Source organism: Physcomitrium patens, chromosome 18, assembly GCF_059467195.1.
Source record: "Physcomitrium patens ecotype Gransden chromosome 18, ASM5946719v1, whole genome shotgun sequence".
Lineage (NCBI taxonomy): Eukaryota > Viridiplantae > Streptophyta > Bryopsida > Funariales > Funariaceae > Physcomitrium > Physcomitrium patens.
The window spans coordinates 11,632,331-11,653,123 of record NC_143427.1 but is presented as its reverse complement, the minus strand read 5'-3'; the positions used below and the strand labels follow the sequence as shown (position 1 = coordinate 11,653,123).

At 40.6% G+C, this 20,793-nt stretch overlaps 1 protein-coding gene, 1 long non-coding RNA gene and 1 pseudogene across 8 annotated transcripts; all 3 read right to left on the bottom strand.

Annotated features, from left to right (window-relative positions):
• Nucleotides 1-1,775: 1,775 nt before the first annotated feature.
• On the bottom strand, nt 1,776-9,050 carry LOC112295019 (transcription factor GTE6). Of its 6 annotated transcripts, none has more exons than XM_073540909.2 (13): nt 8,929-9,050; nt 8,251-8,338; nt 7,605-7,671; nt 5,968-6,068; nt 5,658-5,752; nt 5,243-5,400; nt 4,805-5,014; nt 4,340-4,417; nt 3,892-4,116; nt 3,514-3,621; nt 3,045-3,103; nt 2,494-2,647; nt 1,776-2,346 (listed from the first exon to the last, which is right to left on the bottom strand). In XM_073540909.2, exons 5-13 carry the CDS (start codon nt 5,716-5,718, stop codon nt 2,188-2,190), a joined length of 1,212 nt encoding a protein of 403 aa, XP_073397010.1. In that variant the 5' UTR covers nt 5,719-5,752; nt 5,968-6,068; nt 7,605-7,671; nt 8,251-8,338; nt 8,929-9,050; the 3' UTR covers nt 1,776-2,187. The 6 variants fall into 6 exon arrangements, with proteins under 6 accessions (XP_073397010.1, XP_024401882.1, XP_090100353.1 ...); XM_024546114.3 differs by lacking the exon at nt 8,929-9,050 and adding an exon at nt 8,618-8,858; XM_090244227.1 differs by lacking the exon at nt 8,929-9,050 and adding an exon at nt 8,618-8,757 and having other exon boundaries at nt 5,968-6,198.
• Nucleotides 9,051-9,454: 404 nt separating this feature from the next.
• Nucleotides 9,455-16,129, bottom strand: LOC112295218 (uncharacterized; annotated as a pseudogene). The gene is made up of 10 exons (XR_016498228.1): nt 16,121-16,129; nt 16,002-16,078; nt 15,691-15,910; nt 15,312-15,589; nt 15,030-15,195; nt 13,872-14,922; nt 13,703-13,760; nt 13,450-13,585; nt 13,187-13,300; nt 9,455-13,007 (listed from the first exon to the last, which is right to left on the bottom strand). The product of XR_016498228.1 is annotated as an uncharacterized LOC112295218 (transcript).
• LOC149987470 (uncharacterized) lies at nt 15,420-17,888 on the bottom strand. Its single transcript, XR_016498242.1, has 2 exons — nt 17,328-17,888; nt 15,420-16,292 (listed from the first exon to the last, which is right to left on the bottom strand). It is a non-coding gene; the product is annotated as an uncharacterized LOC149987470 (long non-coding RNA).
• Nucleotides 17,889-20,793: the final 2,905 nt, after the last annotated feature.

Sequence of the window (20,793 nt, the reverse complement as noted above, 5' to 3'; positions counted from 1 at the left end):
ATTGTGCTATCCCAGATACTCCATCATTATGAAGCCTTGCCACCACTCCTTCAATCTTTGCAGTTCTTTGTGATAACGTAGCGAGGGCATTCATAATAGCATCTAACTTAGACTCCGAACTTTCTGTCATACTAATGTCTTGACCTCCGGCCATTCTAAAAGAAGGACAAAAATGACCCTATAAGAGGCAATATTGGTTTATAGGAGGGTAATCCACAACCTATAAAACGCCTTAAGAATTTCAAGAAGAGGGGTAATCCACTCTCTCCAAGAAGAATAAGACTCCAATATTGTAACAGAAGAAGTATCAGTTTAGAGGAGGGTAATCCGCAACCTCTAAAAAATGCTAGTATACCTTCAAGTAGAGGGGTAATCCACACTCTACTAAGAGAGAACTAGCTCTGATATCTCAAGTTAGTGTAGTCTCGACAAACTGTCACGGACACAAAATACAGACTTGAAATCTAACAAGAAGTTCAAGAAGAAGTGACAGAACTAGATTAAACAGATGAGTACAAGAACAACACCAGAAAGGTGAGCTAGAACTCCAAGAGATGTGTTGTCGAGACTGAAGAACTCTTCAGCCTTGATCCCTATATATACTCATACTTAGGAAGCTTCTCGAGCTACTTCTATTAATTAGGAAGCTTCTAGAAGGTTCCAGAGGCTTCCTTTCTAGAAGCTTCTAGAAACTTCTCTTCTAGAAGGTTCCAGAGACTTCCTTTCTAGAAGCTTCTAGAAACTTCTCTCTAAAAGGTTCCAGAGGCTTCTCTTCTAGAAGGTTCCAGAGGCTTGTTTTCTAGAAGGTTCTAGAAACTTCTCTCTAGAAAGTTCTAAGGAATATGTCTCTAACACATATATACATATATATATATACATATATATATATATATATATATATATATATATTTTGTCAATTTTTTTTATATGATTAGATGATATATATTTCATCTAATCATATAAAAAATATTATCTACAAAAAATATCTTTGGATGATAATAAAATACAAATGGTCCAAAAGAAATATATTTGTTCTTCTTGATTGTTCATTGTTAAGAACACCATATAATTCAAAACATATATATATATATATATATATATATATTATACTAGTAAGGACTATACATTAGTGCATGACTTCTAGATGCTTGCAACTATAATTTCTTTAGTTCAATATTAACCATGCGTCCACAATATGTGGTAGTTTCAATAAGTGATGTATGCCCTGACTAATAGTAGAATTATAATACAAGATAAGAGGATACTACCTAATGGTGTTTGATACAAAGTTTAAATAACATGAATTCAATTCAATTATATATATATATATATATATATATAAGGTATTGCTAATGTCATCACATGTTTTACTATTCTTACCACAATTTGTCATCCACTCAACATAATGTTTTGGTTTTTTATCCAAGTCAAAAACTTTATTGTTAATTTGATATATATGTATATTTCATATTCAAAAATAATCTTGATTTTTAAAAAGAATAATTAAAAACTTAGTAAGGATAAATTGCAGCAATAACAATAATTGTGGTGGCATTTGCAACACTATATATATATATATATATATATACACACACACATATAAAACTATCTGATTTTATTGAATCCTAGGAGATAGATACTTCTGCAGAGTTCAATTGTAAATGAAGTAACGATGATTTGCAGATATATGCTGAACATAGTAGATTCATGCTTCTGATATCCAGTATAGCATACTGTAAGAGGTACATGACATCTTATTACTCCATGGAGAAAGAGCTGTGCAATTTTTTGCGTTTTTTTTTGTTTGATTGTTAATCAATTTCAGATAGAAGGCTCTTCTTAAGCCCTGAAAGATAATCATAAGGGAGCATTTAGCACTCAAATCCGCCATCAATTTACAAGTCAAGAGCATACCATTTCGGTGGTTTTGCCTGCTCTTCAAGTTCCGCACTCCAGATGATTGATCTGTAGTGTTGAATCAGCCCATCTGCTAATGGTCTAGTAAGTGAAATTAATGTGAGAAGATTGAAAGCATGCTCAGAGATCTATCTCTCTAATATCTAATACTACTGAAATAAGAACGGAACTGAGCAGCATTGCATCAAAGAGAAAATTGTTCATTGCTGAAGCATCCATCGCTGGCAAAACCAAACAAGGCACCGTGGACACACTCAATGGGTGAGAAATTCAAGACGTAGTGGCCTTGCTACGCTTGCTGGAGTTTTTTTTAAGCAGAGAACTGCCATTGCGCTTGGTAGCCTGGCTTCTCGGTGTAGCTTGGCGAGCTGCCGAACCGCTTAAAACTGCCTGCACGTATCGCTGCAATCTCCAGAGGGTTGCCGGGTCCTGGGTCGAACAAAAGTAGTCAGTGTCAGATGGGTCAAAACGTGTGAATCATTATTTACCTTACAGGAAGGTTTGCAGTAAACTGATATAGAAGGAATTGTTTGATTAGTGCGCTTGAAGGGGGTGAGAAACAAATGGATAAAGTACCTGGGCGTCAATGTCAACTTCAACCTCGTCGGAGTTTATGTTAAAGGAGGGGTTTTTCTGTGCAATAATTTGAATGACGTGGCTCAAATTATCAGGTGGTAACCTCCCCAAGCTCTGCCCCAGATGCCTTTTTTCCTCTACAGACATTGCTCTGCTGCTAGTTCAAAACGATTTGTCAGCACAAGTGACAATTCTGTAGCCTTCCAGAGAATTACGAAGAGCCAGACTTCGTCAATGCATACACCATCGACAGGACCTAGAAGAACTTTTTATTTAAAACGAGGTCGTAAAAGAAGTAATATACCACCTTTGCATTATATACAAGAAGCTACAGATTGTGACTTTTAACATTATAACATGAAATCATATGTTTTGAACTAAAGCTCAATCTTCAACACGATATATGTACGTACATGAAGGGCAAATATAATCTCCTCAAACCCAACGTTTGCAAACGAAGTTCTAAGGGAAAATTAATAAATTAAGTTAGCAGCAACGTCACGTGGACGACAAAAAGCCTAAAAACTTGATGAAGAATGTGGAGAGCTAACCTAAACTTAGGAGTTGCTTGTTGCTTCAGCTCTTCTAGCTGCTTATCAAGTTCCTCCAACTGCAAATCCACGTCCAGTGCGTCAAGTAGCCACATTTTGGTAAGGAGAATTCTTCCATATCTGTTTAGTTCTCATGCAACTACTTGTGATCATGCCTATTCATGATTCTAATAAGAGTTGTGCACTCACAATAATAAATTTTTACTTAGATACTTCATTTTATCCTCACTCGCTACATAAAGATAGAGAAGTAGCAAAAGGGAAGGAATGGGCATTCCTAGTGAACTCTTAAATAATTTTGATGTGTACCCAGATTTAAACATAGCATTATATTTAGACGTGAAAATTTTAGGTTTATATTCTTCCTCTTATTCACTTGCTATTCCAAGTCTCTAACAAGTGGATGGTACCTTGTCATGATCTTCCTACACTTGGACAAAGCACAATCTTGACTACAATCTAAACTTACCTGAAGTGCATATTGCTCAATCACTTTTTCTGTATCTATCTCTTCTACTACCGGAACTCCTCCTTCGTTAGCTTGCACTTCGCTGTCATCATGTGATCTTTTCAATTCCTGTACAGGAATGGTAAATGTGTCACAAGCCGAGTAACCATGCAGTTCCGAGAATCAGATGTAGGTTGAGCATGTCGTTGAGTCAATCTCACTAGTATCAGCAGGGTTCTGCATAGTTATCCGGTTCAAAGATATCTACATGACATCGCCTAAAATACATTATTTCATTAAGCAGGCAATGGATTCCTCTAAAACTGATTTTACTAGGAGGAATGTTATCATGATCAGGGAATGAAAGTCATTGTTGGGAATCTATGAAAAGCTGTTTACCTCTTGCAATTTCGGTTCAATAAGCGTCTTCCATTTCTCCTCAAATTTGTCAGAGAGGGTTTTAGACATCACGTAGACATCAGACCCCTCTGGATTATAAGTCATAGCATTGGAAAAAACCAGCCGCACGTCATCACAGACCTCCTGAACATGCTGGTACCCCAAACCATCTTTTACATCCAATTTGTTCTTTATTGTGCCCAAGTCCATTGGCTTTTCAATAACCTGCTCCCGGAAAACTAGGTATCAAAGCTTGTATTATCTATATTTGCTAAAGACAAATTTGAGGCTTAATTGTATCTAAGATGGCGCAATACATACTTCGCAATGGCAAACGAACATCAAGAATGCATATTTGATGATAAAATAACTCATACCATGAACCTTGATTCTTATGTACAAACCCATCATACCAACAACATTCACTGTATGACTTAATATCACGTACATCGTAGTAGTCATGGAGACCCAAACCCTTGACATCCACGGGCTTCATGAAAGGCCAAGCCCATTTATGCTGAGATATCTGAATCAATTGCAAGCAACCGTTCCATCAGTAAGTTAAACACTAGCTTCTACATACTCGTAACTCTTTCCACAACCTGTCACCAAATCTTCACTTAATCTCTGTAAGTATTAAGATACGGAGTTGGAGACAACGATACTAACTCAAGTTGTGGGTGAGGCAAAGTTAAGGCTTCGTTAGGCATAATCACTACTAGTGACAAAAGTAACCAAGCTGGCTATTTTGCTTTTGAGGTTAAATCTTTCATGAAACTTCTAAGAGGAAAACGACATACCGAACAACAAATACTAGAAATACTCTATGCAGCCTGACAGTCTGCAAGCAAAGAGTTCAAGTCTAAACTACAAAGCAAGAATAAGTGAGATATGCAATAAACGCTAATTGCACCTGTTTCCAAATGCTTTGAACCTGACGCATTAGCTCCTGCATCCGCTTGCTTCGAGACGTATCCCGTCTGTTAATATCAAGCAATTGCTGCTGCTTTTTGGTAAAAGCACCGGCACCTTTATCACGGTCTTTCACAGAAGTCCCTATTTTACCCTTGCTTTTGCGTTCAGCATTCCGCTTCTGAGTTACTTCGGCGATTTTCCTCTCCATCTGCGAAGTTTCCGCAATTGTAGATTCAGTACATGCCTCAAAAAGTAAATTTTATGAGAATAAGCATAATGTTGTGGGTTAACCTTGAAGCTTGAGAATGAAATCTGCAAATTATGCAGGAGTAATATGTGCCCATTCTTTCATGAAATAGAGGGCGAGTTGGAGATAAAGTAGACCATAAAGCAGAAAAGACACGAGTTTGCAATGAATGGCAAGAAAGTGGAGCACCTCTTCAACTTCGGCTGTCAGGGCCTGAACCTGTTGTTTTAGAAGGGCTTTTGCAGCCTCTGAGGTTTCCGTTTCGTCCTCGTTAGCTCCTGGAATGCTGTCTCTAGTCTGTGCAACTGCAGCTGGCAATTGCGGTCTGTCATCCTTAGCTCTTGCACCTGCCACATGTCTCCACAACACGATTAGATGTTATTTTTAACGCGTGCTGTTTAAACTTTGCCGTAAAATCAAAACATTATTTGTATCAGTTCATTCTCTAGCCTTTCCTTTCAAACTTTACAGGGTAAAATTGGAATCCTAGAACGGATTAGCTATGGCATGCTTGAGGAAGACGAACAAACGTGATCCACTAGAATCAACGCAAATGTCTTAGTATTCATAAGTGTTCATAAGTGGATATACAGAAGAAGAATACCTCGACCTTCCTGTGCGGGTTGTGTGGCCTCGTCACTTTCGGCGCTAATTCGAGGTTTCATTTTGCTCACTCTAAATCTACAAAGCTAGTTGGTCCTGTAGCATATAGTGAAACCGTTGTTACATCTCCCACATCCCATATTTCTGAAAGCTCTAAAACATCTCTGAACGAAACATACATGAATTCACAATGTGTGCAAAATGTTACGATCCTGACTCCATAATGAGGTTCGAAATGAAACATATCAGATCACACTCGTAGAACGTGCTTGAACAACAATATTTAATAAGAGGTACGAAGTGCAACTCACCTCGTGAATGATATTCTTGCGCTAGCAAGAAACATAAGGCAAAAATAACTCACACACTAACAGTGGTTCAGAATTTGGTCCCCGAATTGCACGCCCAAAATCTGCAAGAGTGCAATGTCGCGTCACCGGATTCCATTAGGTCGCAGTACCGACGCCCAATCATGAAATTTTGCGGACTCCCTTCGCTATGGATGTGGTAGTATGGTAAAATAGGTTCCTGATACCAAAGCCCTAATTCTCGGACATGGGTTCAGATTAGTGCATGAGCGGGGTTAACTTAAGTGATACCTCGGCCACTTTGAATTCTGCGACTGCGGTGATCATGAGACTTGATGTTCAAAGAGAGCAAGGATTTGCGAGGTTATTTCAAACCAAACCTCGGCTACGATTGTAAAGCACAATGTGCAGGTTGACAAAAGCTCACTTTGACCACATCTGACTCACTCAACTAAGAGTGTGTTCCAAAATTCTGAAGGCGAGCGACTTTCGTAAACACCAAAATGTACCCGCCATCAATGTGTCCGAATCCACACTTACCCTTGGTCACAATGAAGCGAGATTTAAACATTTGTATACACCTAGGCGAGAACCAAAAATAAAAAAAAAAATAATAATAAAAAAAAACTGATCGAATCGTCCTAATTCTCGTTTGAGAATAAGAGCTTCACATAACTAGGCGGTGGAGAATGGACAAATGAACATATTGTTCGGAGAGATTCGAGAGAGGAGGTTGATATGAGAAGGCATCATGATAAAAGCTACCGTGCATATTCAAATAATGCGTTCTCTCTTACAAAGAAGACAACAAAGAGACCCTTACTCGAAAACAAAACGTTAGGAATAAATGCGCAGTCGGCAACCATCCCTCGCAGCCTAGAGCAAGGATTATAAGTCTTCGTTCAACTTAAACCATTAAATTACACCTTAACGTAATGTCCTCCGTCTAGTAGCTCGAATACCAAATTTTCGAGACTAAAGTTTGATAATAAGGAGCGACTTGCAGAAAGTCACACCCTAAGCAGTCGTCTTTCTTGGTCGGCAGTGGCAGTTCTTTCATCTCTTTAAAAGACCCATGATCCTGGATCAAATGTCCAGCTCCACAGCCCAGATAAAATTGAAGGAACACATTCACTCAAAGCTATCAAAAGCTTGAAGAAGCGCGGAAGGACCCAACAAACACCGCCTTACTAAAAGAAGGCTCCGACAAATAGTGATGCGAGCCGAAGCAAGTGATACTATCAGACAGGATTCCGAGGTGAGCTACCACACATACAGAACCTATCATTAATGCAGAATGCAAGTGAATTACCTCATTACATCAAAGCCCACCGCACGAGAAAATTCCACATGTAAACTATCTCTGATTCCCCAAAGGAGAAACAAATGATGCAGTATTGTGCATATCCACATAATTTTATGAATTTGCGTAATGTAAAGCAAGTTGGTGGATTTAACAGAGTTGAGAGTGAACATTCAAACATCTCTTACATCTTACAATTAAATTCGATTATTGGTAAGTGAAATCGGCCCTCGAACGAAATGCTTTGAGGAATCCAAAACAAACCAAACATCGGGAAGCAAGCAGACACTGTAACAGAAAGAAAGCTTCTACAAGAATAATAGGAGAAGCCAATTACCTCTAGTCGGTGCAAAACAACATCTCCACTTGGAGCCTCGCTTCTGTAATTTAGAAATCGCCACTACCTGCTTGGATTGTTCTTACGCAAGTGAGAATTCATAACGATGCGGCGAAACAGTACGGTATTCCAGAGCCAAGTTTAGTACCAGCGCAGTAAGACACACTCCCTCTGACATTGCCATTAACACCAATGTCTTTGTGATGGCAGATGTGGGAAAGGCACACAGCCATGGAGAAACCTAAAGTCTAGAATGTCTCCTTTGGTATGTGACTGCTACGAAAAGGATAAATGCAGCATGACAAAAAGGCGAATTGAACACGTTGTCGAAGATCTCTACTAACGTTACTGAAAACTGGGACTCAATTGTAACGCCCTTGCAGTAGACCAGAGCAGCTTGAGAACAAAAGGGAGACTCGGCATTGCCCACTCACTGAACATTCATTCATTCATTCTAGGTAGTGCTCCGACCCAGGATTCTGATAATGTGATTGACAGAACCCCTAATCTGAACCTATTCGAGAGTGGCCCTTGAAATTTCACAAAATTTGCGAGGGATCAATCAGGGAAGACTAAATCACCAATCCAAACATTTGAAGGAACGTCGCTTCAGAAATTTCAGCCAACATGTAGTAAGAGAAGATACCTATTTAATGGTGAACGATTGAAGAAGTAAACAATCCGGTGATCATGGTCTCACAGTCAAGGCTATAAACCCCAAAGCTCTCGAGCGACTGCAAAGCATGTTCATAAAATGTTTTAGCATAAGCTTCAACAATTTCAGGTCAGATCGAAGTAGAATCATCTCACAATAGTAGAGCAGTAAAATAATACGAGTTTTGCAGAATCTGATGCACCCACATACTTTTGTTTCCAAGTGTTAAAAATGGCAACAAACATCAATGAGTGCCCATGAAAGCCTGTGAAATAATCACATGTTAAAGAGTCTAGAGTTGGGAGATATGTATCATCAAACGGGTTCAAATCATGCTAGCGAAGCACTCAAACAGCACCTTGCTTATAACTGCATACAAATTCCTAGAAATTTCGAAAGCATCTGGCAAGTAAGTTGCTGTCAGTGCAATGAAGCAATTGGTTGCGAGAGCCAGCGAAACATGTAGCTTTCGATTGTAAGTGAACCCAGGACATGAAGAAGTATCCCTCCTGTTAGCCACACGAAGCATCGAATTCAACTAGATGAAGACCAGATTCTCCTTGAATATGCTTGGAAGTCCACGTCCAGCCAAGAATGCAAATAATCTGCTGATATAAATCTAGATACAACGCAAGCCTTAACCAGTTCACACATCGAACTTGAACTTACCTTTTTGCTTTAAACGTATTTCTGTTATTTTCTGGGACCAGTTCGGATTGCTTTCGACAATAAAGTACCACCTTCAAAACTACAAACCAGGTCACTGCTTTCAGCAGCTATTTGATGATCTACTGTGTGCTTTTGTGTAATGTGCCAGCAGATGAGTTGCTTAATCTTCAGGGGAGAAGGCTGCAGTGTACAAACCAATTCGTTACGGATCATAATTGTTTCTTATGCAATGATAGAGATTGCAATGATAGAGATTTGTTTAGGCCGATATCCTGAGTCCGTTAAGTCTTAAAATTCACTTCGATGTTATTGGTTCTACTACTGCAGACTTTTGAATCCATTGATGCAAAAAGATGCTCAAACAATCAGGTTTCTCCGAATCTCCAAAAGTGAGGAGAATATGAGCTCTGCAACTAAGAAGAAAACAAAAGCCGAACTGAAGAAAAGAAGCTCAAATACATACAATCGAAGCATAAGAGATCCATTGATCGAATGCTACAAACTTGCAGGTGTAGTAGACATTAAAATTTGTGAATGCTGCCTGCTGTCCACTGTCATTCCAATACCACTTAACAAGAAGGCCCCGTGCAAAGTATGCACACAAGGACTTAGGAACTTCGCCAATCTTGTATTATCCTTTACCCCAAGGTAAAGATAACAAGGTTGCATCTACTAACCCCTATCTACTTCATCAACACGTGTTTCAAGCTTGAAGATAGTTCACAAGAAGAGAAACTCCTAGAACGATTTATCATGTCTGAGCCAAACCGATACCATCATTCTGCTGCGTTTTCCTTCCTCGCTCAGCATGCATGTACTCCAGCTTTGCCATCTGCCTGTGCATTTGAAGTTGATTTGACATTCAATCCAACTTGATCATCTTTTCGTGAAGATAATGCCTGCATTCCGGGCAGAGCCGCTGCGATTTTCTGAAAAGAGCATGCACAAAAAAGCATTTGATGTTATCTTACTCCATGCAATAAGTTTTTTCAATTTAAATTCTTTCATCGAAGTACCTTGAAAAGTATCGATGGAAATTACAACACAAAAATTACACTTAGACGTTAAATCCCGCTTTAATTCTCGTCTCAATGAACATTATTCTAACTTCCTCTGTCGAGATTGCCCAGCACGTTTTCCATCAATCATGTTTCGAAGAGCTCTTACCCTATGAATGATTCTCCACATGGCTAACTCAAGGACAACAGATACGTTGTTTCGAATCCAGAGGGCACCAAAACATTTTCAGTCTCATTGCCAACTAGCATATAACATCAATTCTAAGCTCTGTGCGTGCTTCTTACAACCAACAAGCTGCATTAAAAAATGACTGCCGATTAGTAACACTAAACTCTTGGAAGTATTCGCCAATCTAGCATCTGTTGGGCCTTCGAATTCGCGTCTTACAGTGGGTATTTGAAAAACAGCCATTTTTACACACCTAGCCGATGCTTAAACCATTTAGTGCGTTCACCAAGTAGTTCCAAACTCGATAGAACTCTCATTGCCAAACCACAAAATCGCAAATTCCATTGCATGTAAACCAAATGAGAGTCACGTAACATTTTCTAGGGCTAGTTATTATCAACAAGAACTCTGATTGCAGTAAATAAGAATACTCAATGTTAATACTTGAAAATCATGACAATTGTGCTAGAATAAAGGCATTGTCAGAATCAATCAACACATCGAAATGATGAATCACGGATCCAGCTAGGAATTAAGCTTCGAAACCTTTCTTACCCTGCACTGTTTCTACAAAAGTACAGTCTGAAAATCAACGTCAATTGGTCTGTCGAAAAAGGAATACCCATAAGATTACATTCTCAAATCAAATCCAAGTCACATCCAACTCTGCTACTCTATGTGGTCAACTCGTCACTCGTCACTCGTCAATGACACTAATAATCTTAGAAACTGAACAGAAGATGTGCAGAAAAATTCAAAATTTGGATGTTTTGTCCCTTCAATAAGAGGATATCAGATGCACATGATTATATTGCGGCAAGAAATAGAACGAGGCAATTCTGCAGACGTCAGCCAAACCAAAAAATATATCAGGAAGAAGAAAAGGGGAAAACATATTATTACCAAAACTGAAAGAGTACAGTACAATTCCCAACATATCTAGTTTTTGAAAGGACGTCAATGCCGCTAATTGCCAATATATTTTACGTTCGGTGACATCAGAATTTCAGAAATATTCCAACTATTAAAAAAATTAGCAGCAACATTAACCATATTTCTACTTGAACTTTCCATAAATTGTTGATAGAGCTACAAGTTCCAACACCTGAAGGAGGTGCAATTGGCGAAGCACAAAGCAAGTCCAACATAACTCGATGGGAAGTGCAAGTTCAGAAAAGTGCGAGGCACAACTAATAATTCTTTCTCAGAAATAAGAGCTAGCAAAATTAGACTTGAAGTCTCCCAAAGATGCAGAAAAGAAAAGAATACTTTACTCTGGCTGACAACGACAAGACCCCATGGAATAATGAGGAAGCGACATCCAAGAAGGTTATGGGAACAAATAAGTTATTGATGAGGTTCTGATATGATTAATGAATAAATGAATAAATAAACCCTAGAGTGAATTCCACGGAAATAAGAGGCTTGATAATCACCAGAAGTAAAATGAATTTCGTATAGCAACAGGATTAAGAGGAACAGAGAACCCATATTGATCCTGGGAAAAAGACAGGGTCACACAATGTCGTAACAACACACACTGGAATAGAGAGAGAGGTGGTCAAAAAGCCTGCAATCCCAGTAATGAAAGAATATTCAATGCAAGGCGTTAAAGAAAGAGGCCATTAACTGCATTACCTGGTACGTATTGGCGAACTTATCATACATGAGGCGCGTGACGAGACTTTTATTAGCCTTGAACAATACCAAGAATCGGCACCCCACGTCAACTCATCAGACAGAGAGGCTTAACCCTCCAAAAGAAAGCCCTCAGTAAGTTGAGAGGTGGGTTCAGAAAAGGAACAGAAGCCACACCTGATCACTAAGAAACACCAGTTTAAATTCGGGCACTGTCGATACTGTGGCTGATTCCCCGCCCTCCACATGAACCCCATCTATCCCTGCTTCTTTAGGGCTCTACCCTTCATTATTCGTCTTCTGTCTTCCAATCGGTTGCTAAATCGTAACCAGCGCTCTGCATCCTACAGAGCTCTCTTGTACCCCGCCTTGCCCACATCCTCCAAACTCTAATCAGCAAACTTCCAACATTTCTCAAAATCCACCTCACCCTGACGCAAAGCGAACTCCAGTCCCCTGTCCCATTCTGACCGCAGATTCAAACTCATTCTCCACGTCGAAACACCCACAACCCTCGCACGGAAATCACAACCCAGCTCCCGAACAGAAAATTCTTATGCAATCACCTCCGACTTAGCACCTCTTGGATATTTTCGGTGGCACCTAGAAAAACGAAGAAGATTATGAGACCCTACAAAAGCCATCGGATTCTAAAATACCGACATGAAGAAACTAGGTGACTGCCGAGCCCTACTTCGTGATGATCTCGTTGTTTGCATCTATACTCCATTTCAAGCTTCATGAAGATGGGCTGGTGCAACGTGAGTTTGCAGCTGAAGCAGCAATGCGTTTGCAAAGTGGTGGAAATAAAATAGAAAGTTAGAAATTGTAATTTCCCGTTGTCAAACGAGGACATGGCACATACATTATAAGTGCATCAAGGAAGGATACAGGTAGAGATGCACGCTTCTCACTGAATCTCAGCAAACCTTCATCCAAGGAAAATTTGTCAATTTTTTTGCGGGAACATAGATTACTATCATGGTCGCGATTACGGGGAGGTGCGGTCGGTATGGTGATTATCTTGTGGTCGTTACAGCTTGTTCATTTCTGGTAGTACACAATGACTACAGGGCAGCTAAATTATCAATTAGTTCGTATAGTTGAGACTTAACCAACACCCTAAAATCTAGAGTTGGACATGTTAAGGGATAAGCGCGTCTCATATCATCGCAGCAGACTTATGGTCATTCAATCCAAGTGGCTCCTATCATCTTGGCCAGGAAGGAGTACGCGTCCGTCACTTCGTCAATCTGCACAAACAGTTATAGAATTGAAATTTGATTCCTAAATGATTTGTTGTTAGAAGGTGAAAGAGTTGAGAAGTCCGCGTCAGTTGCTTCATGGATGGCTTGAAAAGGAGTTGAACCCAGTTGAACTTTAGAACCTATTTATCTAGAAGATAAAACAGCGTTGATGAATTACAACTCACCATTTTCTGAGTAGGTCGGCCAGCTCCATGTCCAGCTTTTCTATCAATTCGTGCAATTATAGGGTTCGTTTGGTGAAGTTTCGTCGAGCTCGTGCAAAGTGTATACTGCAGAGTCTGCATGCCAGTTTTAATGATCCAGACGTCAGCTGATTTGGTACTGTGAAAGATTGAACTCATCTTTTTCTATCTGCATGTTATTACTAATTGGGGTGGCGTTAAACTTTTACAGAGCAATTCAATAAGGAGAACCAGGGGAAGCATACCGCAAGAAGCTTGAGGGAGTGGAGGGGCACCACTCTGTCGTCGTGGTCGGCAGTCAAGAGCAACGTGGGTGGATACTGCACCCCTTTTAGCTTCTCCCAAGGTCTCCAAACATTGTGAATCGGCGAGTACCTACACGTAACAATATCAGCTCAAAGCTCCAAATGCTCGTGCGGACAAGGCCATTTCGCTATGCTAAACATAATGGGCTTGGAAAACATTTATCACTCTCGGAATGAACGAGTATTACTTGATCAAGTTGGGAAATCCCCCTCTCTTTCCGAACAACCATAATCAGAAATCCAAGCATGTCCTGCAGATACGCAACACCATCAACTCATGAGAATGCTTCAGTATCCTCAAATAAAAGCCACCGAGTAAATGCTAAGTTTCTACCATTGAAGGCGATGATGAAAGAGATTACCGATAGTGAATTTGTGGAAACGGAGCATGTCCATGACACCTACGAGAGCCAAGGCACACCCAAAGAGTTCAGGCCTCTGGTTAATACAAGCAGCCACAAGGAAGCCACCGTTGCTACCATCTTCAATGCACAGTTTGTTGGACTGAGTGTAGCCCTCATTGATCAAGAACTCAGCGCAGGAAATGAAAACATCGAAGCAATTATGTTTCTTGCGAAGAGAGCCAGCCTTGTGCCATTCCTCACCATACTCGCCACCGCCGCGAATGTTGGCCACCGCTACAACAGTCCCGTAGTGACGGGCAAGGACGAGACGGGACACACTTAAGCAAGGAGTGAGACTGATGTTGAAGAAGCCATAGCCACAAAGCAGGGCGGGATGGTTACCATCTCGAACCAGCTCCCTCTGGAAGATGATGAACATGGGGACTTTGGTTCCATCTTTGCTTGTAACGAACACCTGCTTCGTCCGAAACCGGCTGCGATCGAAGATTTGGGAGCCAACCTCATGTAACACGCGCACTTGGGGATTGGGAACACATTAATCACATCGGAAGACAGTGCCTGGAATCAGAAACCTGGTGAAATTGATGAAAATTTCAGAGTCCTCGCGTCGTCCCGAGGTGTCGGAGACAGTGCCGAACTCAAGAGGAATTCCACATCGGAACGCACCCGTCTGCAGGTCGTGAACTTGAAGCACATGCCTCACATCCTGCATGTAGCTGATGAGCAGCTGATTCTTGTTAACACATTTTGCAACGGTGAGCACGTCCGACGTTGATTCGGGTATTACATCCGACCAAACTTCCGGGTTGTTGATGTCTACACGCGTCACTTTATACCGAGGTGCGCTTCTGTTTGTGAGAAACGTGAAAACTGGCCCGTCATTAGCCACGTACTGGTACTGGGCATCAAAGTTGTCGACCAATTTAATGTGAGGCAGCGTGAAATTTGAGCCTTTCAACGCGATAAGGTCTTCGGAAAGATTTGTAAGGTCGTAGTAGTACAGCCGATTCACGGGGTCGCATCCTACGCGGATGGAAAGAAGCAAATACTGCAGGCCACAAAACAACTGCGTGGTCTTGGACTTGAAGGCAGCTGGGAAAAACGAACCATGATTCAACGAGTGCGAGGTTTGTGACAGCAATTACACATTCCTACCCGGTTGTCGTCGGAAATTTTGGCTGAGGACTGCCAAGCGGGGTGCTCCGAGTCCCGCCAGCACAAAATTTCTTCCGATTGCTTTGTGCCTAGGGAATGATAACACAAGTCTTGGAACAGATTGATGTCTGTCTCGGTGCCTGCGTCCGTGCCTTCCACGTTCCCGAAATGACACAATTTTGCATAATACTCCCACAAAGTTCTATTGCGTCAAAAATTTAAATCAAGTGCACAAACTGAATAAATAGGTAAATATTTTAGAAATGAAGCGTAAGGAACTGGGCATACTTGGGTTGCGGATAGCGATTGTAAAAGATGCCTTCGTGATCGTGGGTCCAAGCTGTGGATGTAAATTTCACCCATGAGAGGGTGTCGGGTTGCACAACGCGATCCTTTACACGCATCACTCGAATAGTGATCCAGTCGCTACCGCTGGAGCTTCATCCGTAAGCCAGAAACTCCGCGTTCTCGCTTAACTTCTTGATTGAGAGCGCAACCGTGCCGTCGTCGCTCAATGCATTCGGGTCTAGCAGTACCTCCGCCTCTTCGTCCACTGAGTCCTGCGAAGCCACACACAAAACTCACGGCCTCGGGTATAAGCCGGCCACTTCATTACAGCCATCATGTAGTGGCGGCGACACGACGAACTGAGAAACTGCACCTGAATTTACAAAACGTTCTGAGACTGTAATCCCGAATTGTGGCTGAAGAAGAAATGGTCCCCGTGTCGGAAAGGGCAGCTGTAACGAGGATAATTGTACAGCGAAGTGACTTTCTTTTTCAACCTTTCCCAGTTGTCGCAGTCCGCGAGCACGGTATTTGATAGCTCCGCTTGCTTCGCAACAAACTCTTTTGTTTCTTGTGCATCAGGATCTTCCAACCTACGACTCGCAGAAGCAATTATGAAGGGCCGGCTCAGTGAGAGCTTCAAAAATGGTGGAGCTTGTGAAGGGTGCGTGAGTAGGGAATTACCAGCGGTAAGGATCGGCAACTTCGACGCCGTGATAAAAGTCCACTGACTCGTCAAGGCGAGCTTTGGGATACGGGAGCTAGTTTAATCCCAGGTCTGCGTTGGACAAGGGTGATCCAACAGACCCCATGGCAGCGGCGACGGCTAGGCCGCTTACTGCTGAACCCCCTCCTCCTTCCTTGAGGAACGGCTGGATGAGTACTTGCTGCAGTGCTTCGAACACCCTTTGCGAAGGATTCTGCTTCGTAACGGAAGCTGCGGCTCAAGATACTGCGCTCGCATCCAGAAGAGAACTGCATACGTTGTAACAGCCCACCGTTCCAAAGGATGTTAACATTGGAAACCGCACATCAATAACCGTGGATCTGTGAAACTCGTGAGCCTCATTCAAGTAATGTAGGCCGGTGGCGAACCTCACACTGGTCGTTTCTCGAGAGAGTACATACAAGTAAAGCCATTCGGCATCATTAACTCATAATTGGAAAAAATTGTTAGCCTTGTGTCCAGTGACCTTTGATGACAGACATACTCCCAATTACTGAAACACAACAGAAACCAAAAGCCCTTTCACCTTGAACTCACTGCATAGAAACAAAATGTCCTGCAGAAAAATAACAGCTGAGATCACCCAGCCAGATTCTTCACAAGCTCAGCATTGAGGAGAAGACGAGTTCACTCAGACGTGAGGTCGGGACGTTGATTACTTGAGCAATCATCTCATTGTTGTGGGTGAGGAAGGGATTGATTCATTGTCCACCACTGCATGTCCAACTCAGTCTCTCACCGAAATGTGCTACGAGTTCTATAAACAACTGTGAGAATTTAATGTAGCACGTGTGCAGCCAAAAGGAGTTAGGCCAACAAACCCCGACTCCGGATTAGCGCGATGCTACATTATTCCTAAGCCGGCTCCGGCTCATGACAAACCCATCTTGTAAAGATAAACTTTGCGCGATACGCATCTAACTTAGGGGCAACAACTGTTGATTTGCTTACTTTACAACCATCTGAGAGGAATGATTTTTACTGCCCATCATTCAATGTTTTCACTTTTTTGCTTTCTCATATCTACCAGACGTATTTCGCCATTATTCACACGACAAAGTGGTAAATTCGCAACCCGACCCACCACTTTTCGAACAGAAACGACCAAATCTCTAGACCTCCTGCGATCCCCCGGAAAACTGCTCTCTCATCACTCCACAAGACATCCAAACGCGAACGAGGCTGTAACCCATTCTGAACCTCAAACTTCGAGAAAGTCTGACTGAATGAACGTGCATGCTGCCACGATGGAATTCAAACATAATATATCGGTGGAATCATACCACTCACCGCCAGAAGCCTTGACATAGCGACTCAAAAAGCAGACAAGGAACTTGGAGGATTTTATGTACAGCTACAGCAACGTTGCGCGTTGCTGTCCCCGTCACCCGATCGACATGGGGAACACAGGCAAGGACATGCGGAAAGGCAGATTCGAAGCAGAATGGTCCAGTGTAAAAGGAATATGCTTGCATCAGCCTCACATTGTGGCTTGTGCCTCTCTCCCTGTGCACCAAGCCGCGAGAGACAATGCTGCAACCAGGCACCTAGGCTGAGGTTGGCATAGTGTGTCAACCGAGGGCGACCTTCCGGAATATTTAAAGCTTCCTGTCATTCACCCCAGTCGCCTTTGTTCACACTCACACTTAAACAAATCCCCTCTTCTGTTCACGATTCCTAATCTCCAACTGGGATTCCTCGTGCAGGTGCAGCATTCTGAGCCATGATCTGCAGCTCCTTCTGCCTGTGAGGTCCAACTGGGTGCGTGATCAACCTCCTGCAAGCAAATTTTGTCTCATCATTCTGCTCTTGTGCTGCAGTGAGTTACCTTTGTGCTTATGTACCCGACGTTCCGGAAATTCAATTCCTCGCGGCGAAATTCAGAAATATGCACTCTGTTTCATGGATTTGGAGTTGTTTGAAAATAACATTGTGTGCGAAATCAGAATGTGACACGCTTTTAGTACGATGAAATTAACGCCGACTGCTTGGTCTGTGAAGCATTAGTGGAACAAATCCTGGCGGTTTATGATTCTATCGGTACATTTGCATCATGGGCTACAGGAAGGAAAGATAAGGCAACTGGTCATGGGCATCAAATTAGTATACAGCATTGATGTAGTGGTGCATGGTGTTAATAGAAACATAATTGTTCCTGTTCGAATCCAATCGTATTGTTTTGGACTGCACATTGGCATACTATATTTGAGGCAAATTTGGAAAGAAGTGGAGAATCTTTGTATACAAGATGGCATTTTTAAATGGATATCGGTGGTGTTTTCTTGATATTGATACAACCAACAGCATAATATGTGTTGTGACAATTGTAAATCAATCAAATTTAAGAATATTAATTAGGTGGTGAGTGTAGATGTATGCGCTTATAAGTTTACATGTATATATATATGCACATGCACATGTGTAATTTATTGAATGAGTTGTTGTGATTTAATATTGTATAGTTGTCATAGGTTTTTTTATGAATTTTAAAGTTTCTTCTAAAATATTGTATGGTTGCACTTTGATTTAACTGTATCTAGTTTTTTTTTTTTTTTTTTATCTTGTTGAGCCGATGCATATGAAAAGTAGGATTTATTAAAAAAAAAAAAAAAAAAAAAAAAACCATGGTAGTATTTTAGGTAGTTGTAAAACTAATAACAATATAATAATAAAAAGATAAGTGCCTATATAGTACAAGACATATCTTGGAAACCAAATTATACTCATTGAAGATCTGTGGCCAAAATAATAGTTACACTTGGAAATAATAATAATAATAATCATAATAATTACAACAAAAAAATACAAAATAATGAATCAAGCCAAAATCTCACTAAATCTTTTGTTATTTTTTTTTGGTTACTCACTTGTTTTTAGTTTGAAGGCATCTGTGAAGAGCGGAAATCTAGGTCAAGGTTTTTTGTATCCATGTGAGCTATTCGTCGGTGGGGTGAAAACCAACAGTTTTAAGATCAAAGGGACCTCTGTAGAGATGTTTTTTTGCTGATTCAATTTTTTTACAATTCCCTTGGCTTAGAAGTTACTATGTTGATCAGCGCAAGCCTATAGTCATTTGGTGTAGACACAATGATTATAAAAGTGATGTCAAAAAGGAGACAAAATTCTAGAGTGAAAAAATCCATAAGATATTAAATCACAAAACCATCATCTTGGACTCATTCGATATTGTTCTTGGCAAGGTGCAGAGGCAGTCAGTTAGTGTTGGCAACAATAGTAACAGTAGCTAAACTTTTACGTCGAGCTGTAAAGGCTCTTCGTCTTGTACTCACGGCCCCTGATGTTGCCTATTTCCATATTTGTCTCCTCTAATACTATGCCATGAATGACTTGATCCTTCCCTTCTTGCATGTTCATAATCAAAACTCCATGTTGTTGCCTTCTATTTTAGAGTTTCTTTTTAAGCAACACTCTACGAAATGTGTCATTGGATCTCCAACCCAGCTCTTTACTATAGGAAACTAATATTACATAAGACTATCGATCCCTGAACTAGCATTAGAGATTTACTCCATTGCTTTCATTTCTCCGCTCTTATTTCAAGTTCTTCGTGCTTCCGTGATAAGACTACAATATATGCATGGGCCGCCTTAGAATAGTTGGATGCATTTGAGAGAAAGAGAGAGATGGTAGGGAAAGTGTATTGAAGAAATAGAACTTTAAAATCACAATACATATAATTAATAAGGTTGCACACAAAGAGAGTATGGAATAAGATGTCTCTCACTACCAACACCCAATACCTATAGATTGTGGTTGTTGACTTACAAAATAACTTCTACTCTTTGACTTTTATACATATGATACTAGGTTCTAGGATTCTTTGGCATCTAACGTACTTCGAAGATATCTTATAGTCCTTGGATCCTTTGGCATCACCTCCAAGCCATAATTTGAAGTTCAAAGTACCTTTTAAGTATCTCATGATCCTTATGATGGTTCTCCAATGGATTGGTCTAACCTTTGATATGTGTTGGTTCACAATACTCACTGCTGTCATATTACGTGTTGTTTTGCTTAGGAATGCACTAGGCACAGTTGTGGAAGGTGAGATTATGTTTCACAAGTAGCCAAGAAATCCTAATAGATTTCACCCATGCGAGAAGAATATAATCTGAATTTCAATTCAAAAGTGCTTAAAACACTCTTCTTAGTAGACTTAACCATACATAAATCCCAATTACCTTGTTACTTTCATATTTGAGCAATTTAGATTTTTCTTGTAAACCCCAATTCTAATCAGTGAGCTTTAATAAGCTGTAACATCCAATCTGACCATCTACTTGATGTAGAATTTTGCATGCAATTGTCAATGCAAGTCTTCTAAATTCTCAAGAATTTTTAGCCCAATCCAACTTACATATTGTGAAAAAATCTCCAAAAATTGCACCAATGTCACTTAGCCACCAACTTGAAAAGTGAAGTAGAAATTTGAGCAATGATTTCTCCTTCTCTAACTATTAACTTTGTCTCAAAATTGGTGTGTAGCTTGATCTTTAAGTCTTCCAACACCATGCCAATTTTCACCTTAATCCGACTAATAGATCTTCAGATATCATAGAAACCCTACCCAAACTCAAACTACCACCTTCTCAAATTCTCTTGTGCTAAAAACTAGATATCTCTAAACTGTGTCGTTAGGTTATCACAAAATTTTCATACACTTAACACATCCAATAATCCAAATAACATCAAAGTTTCAAACATAGATGTCATGCCAATTGTAAGAAT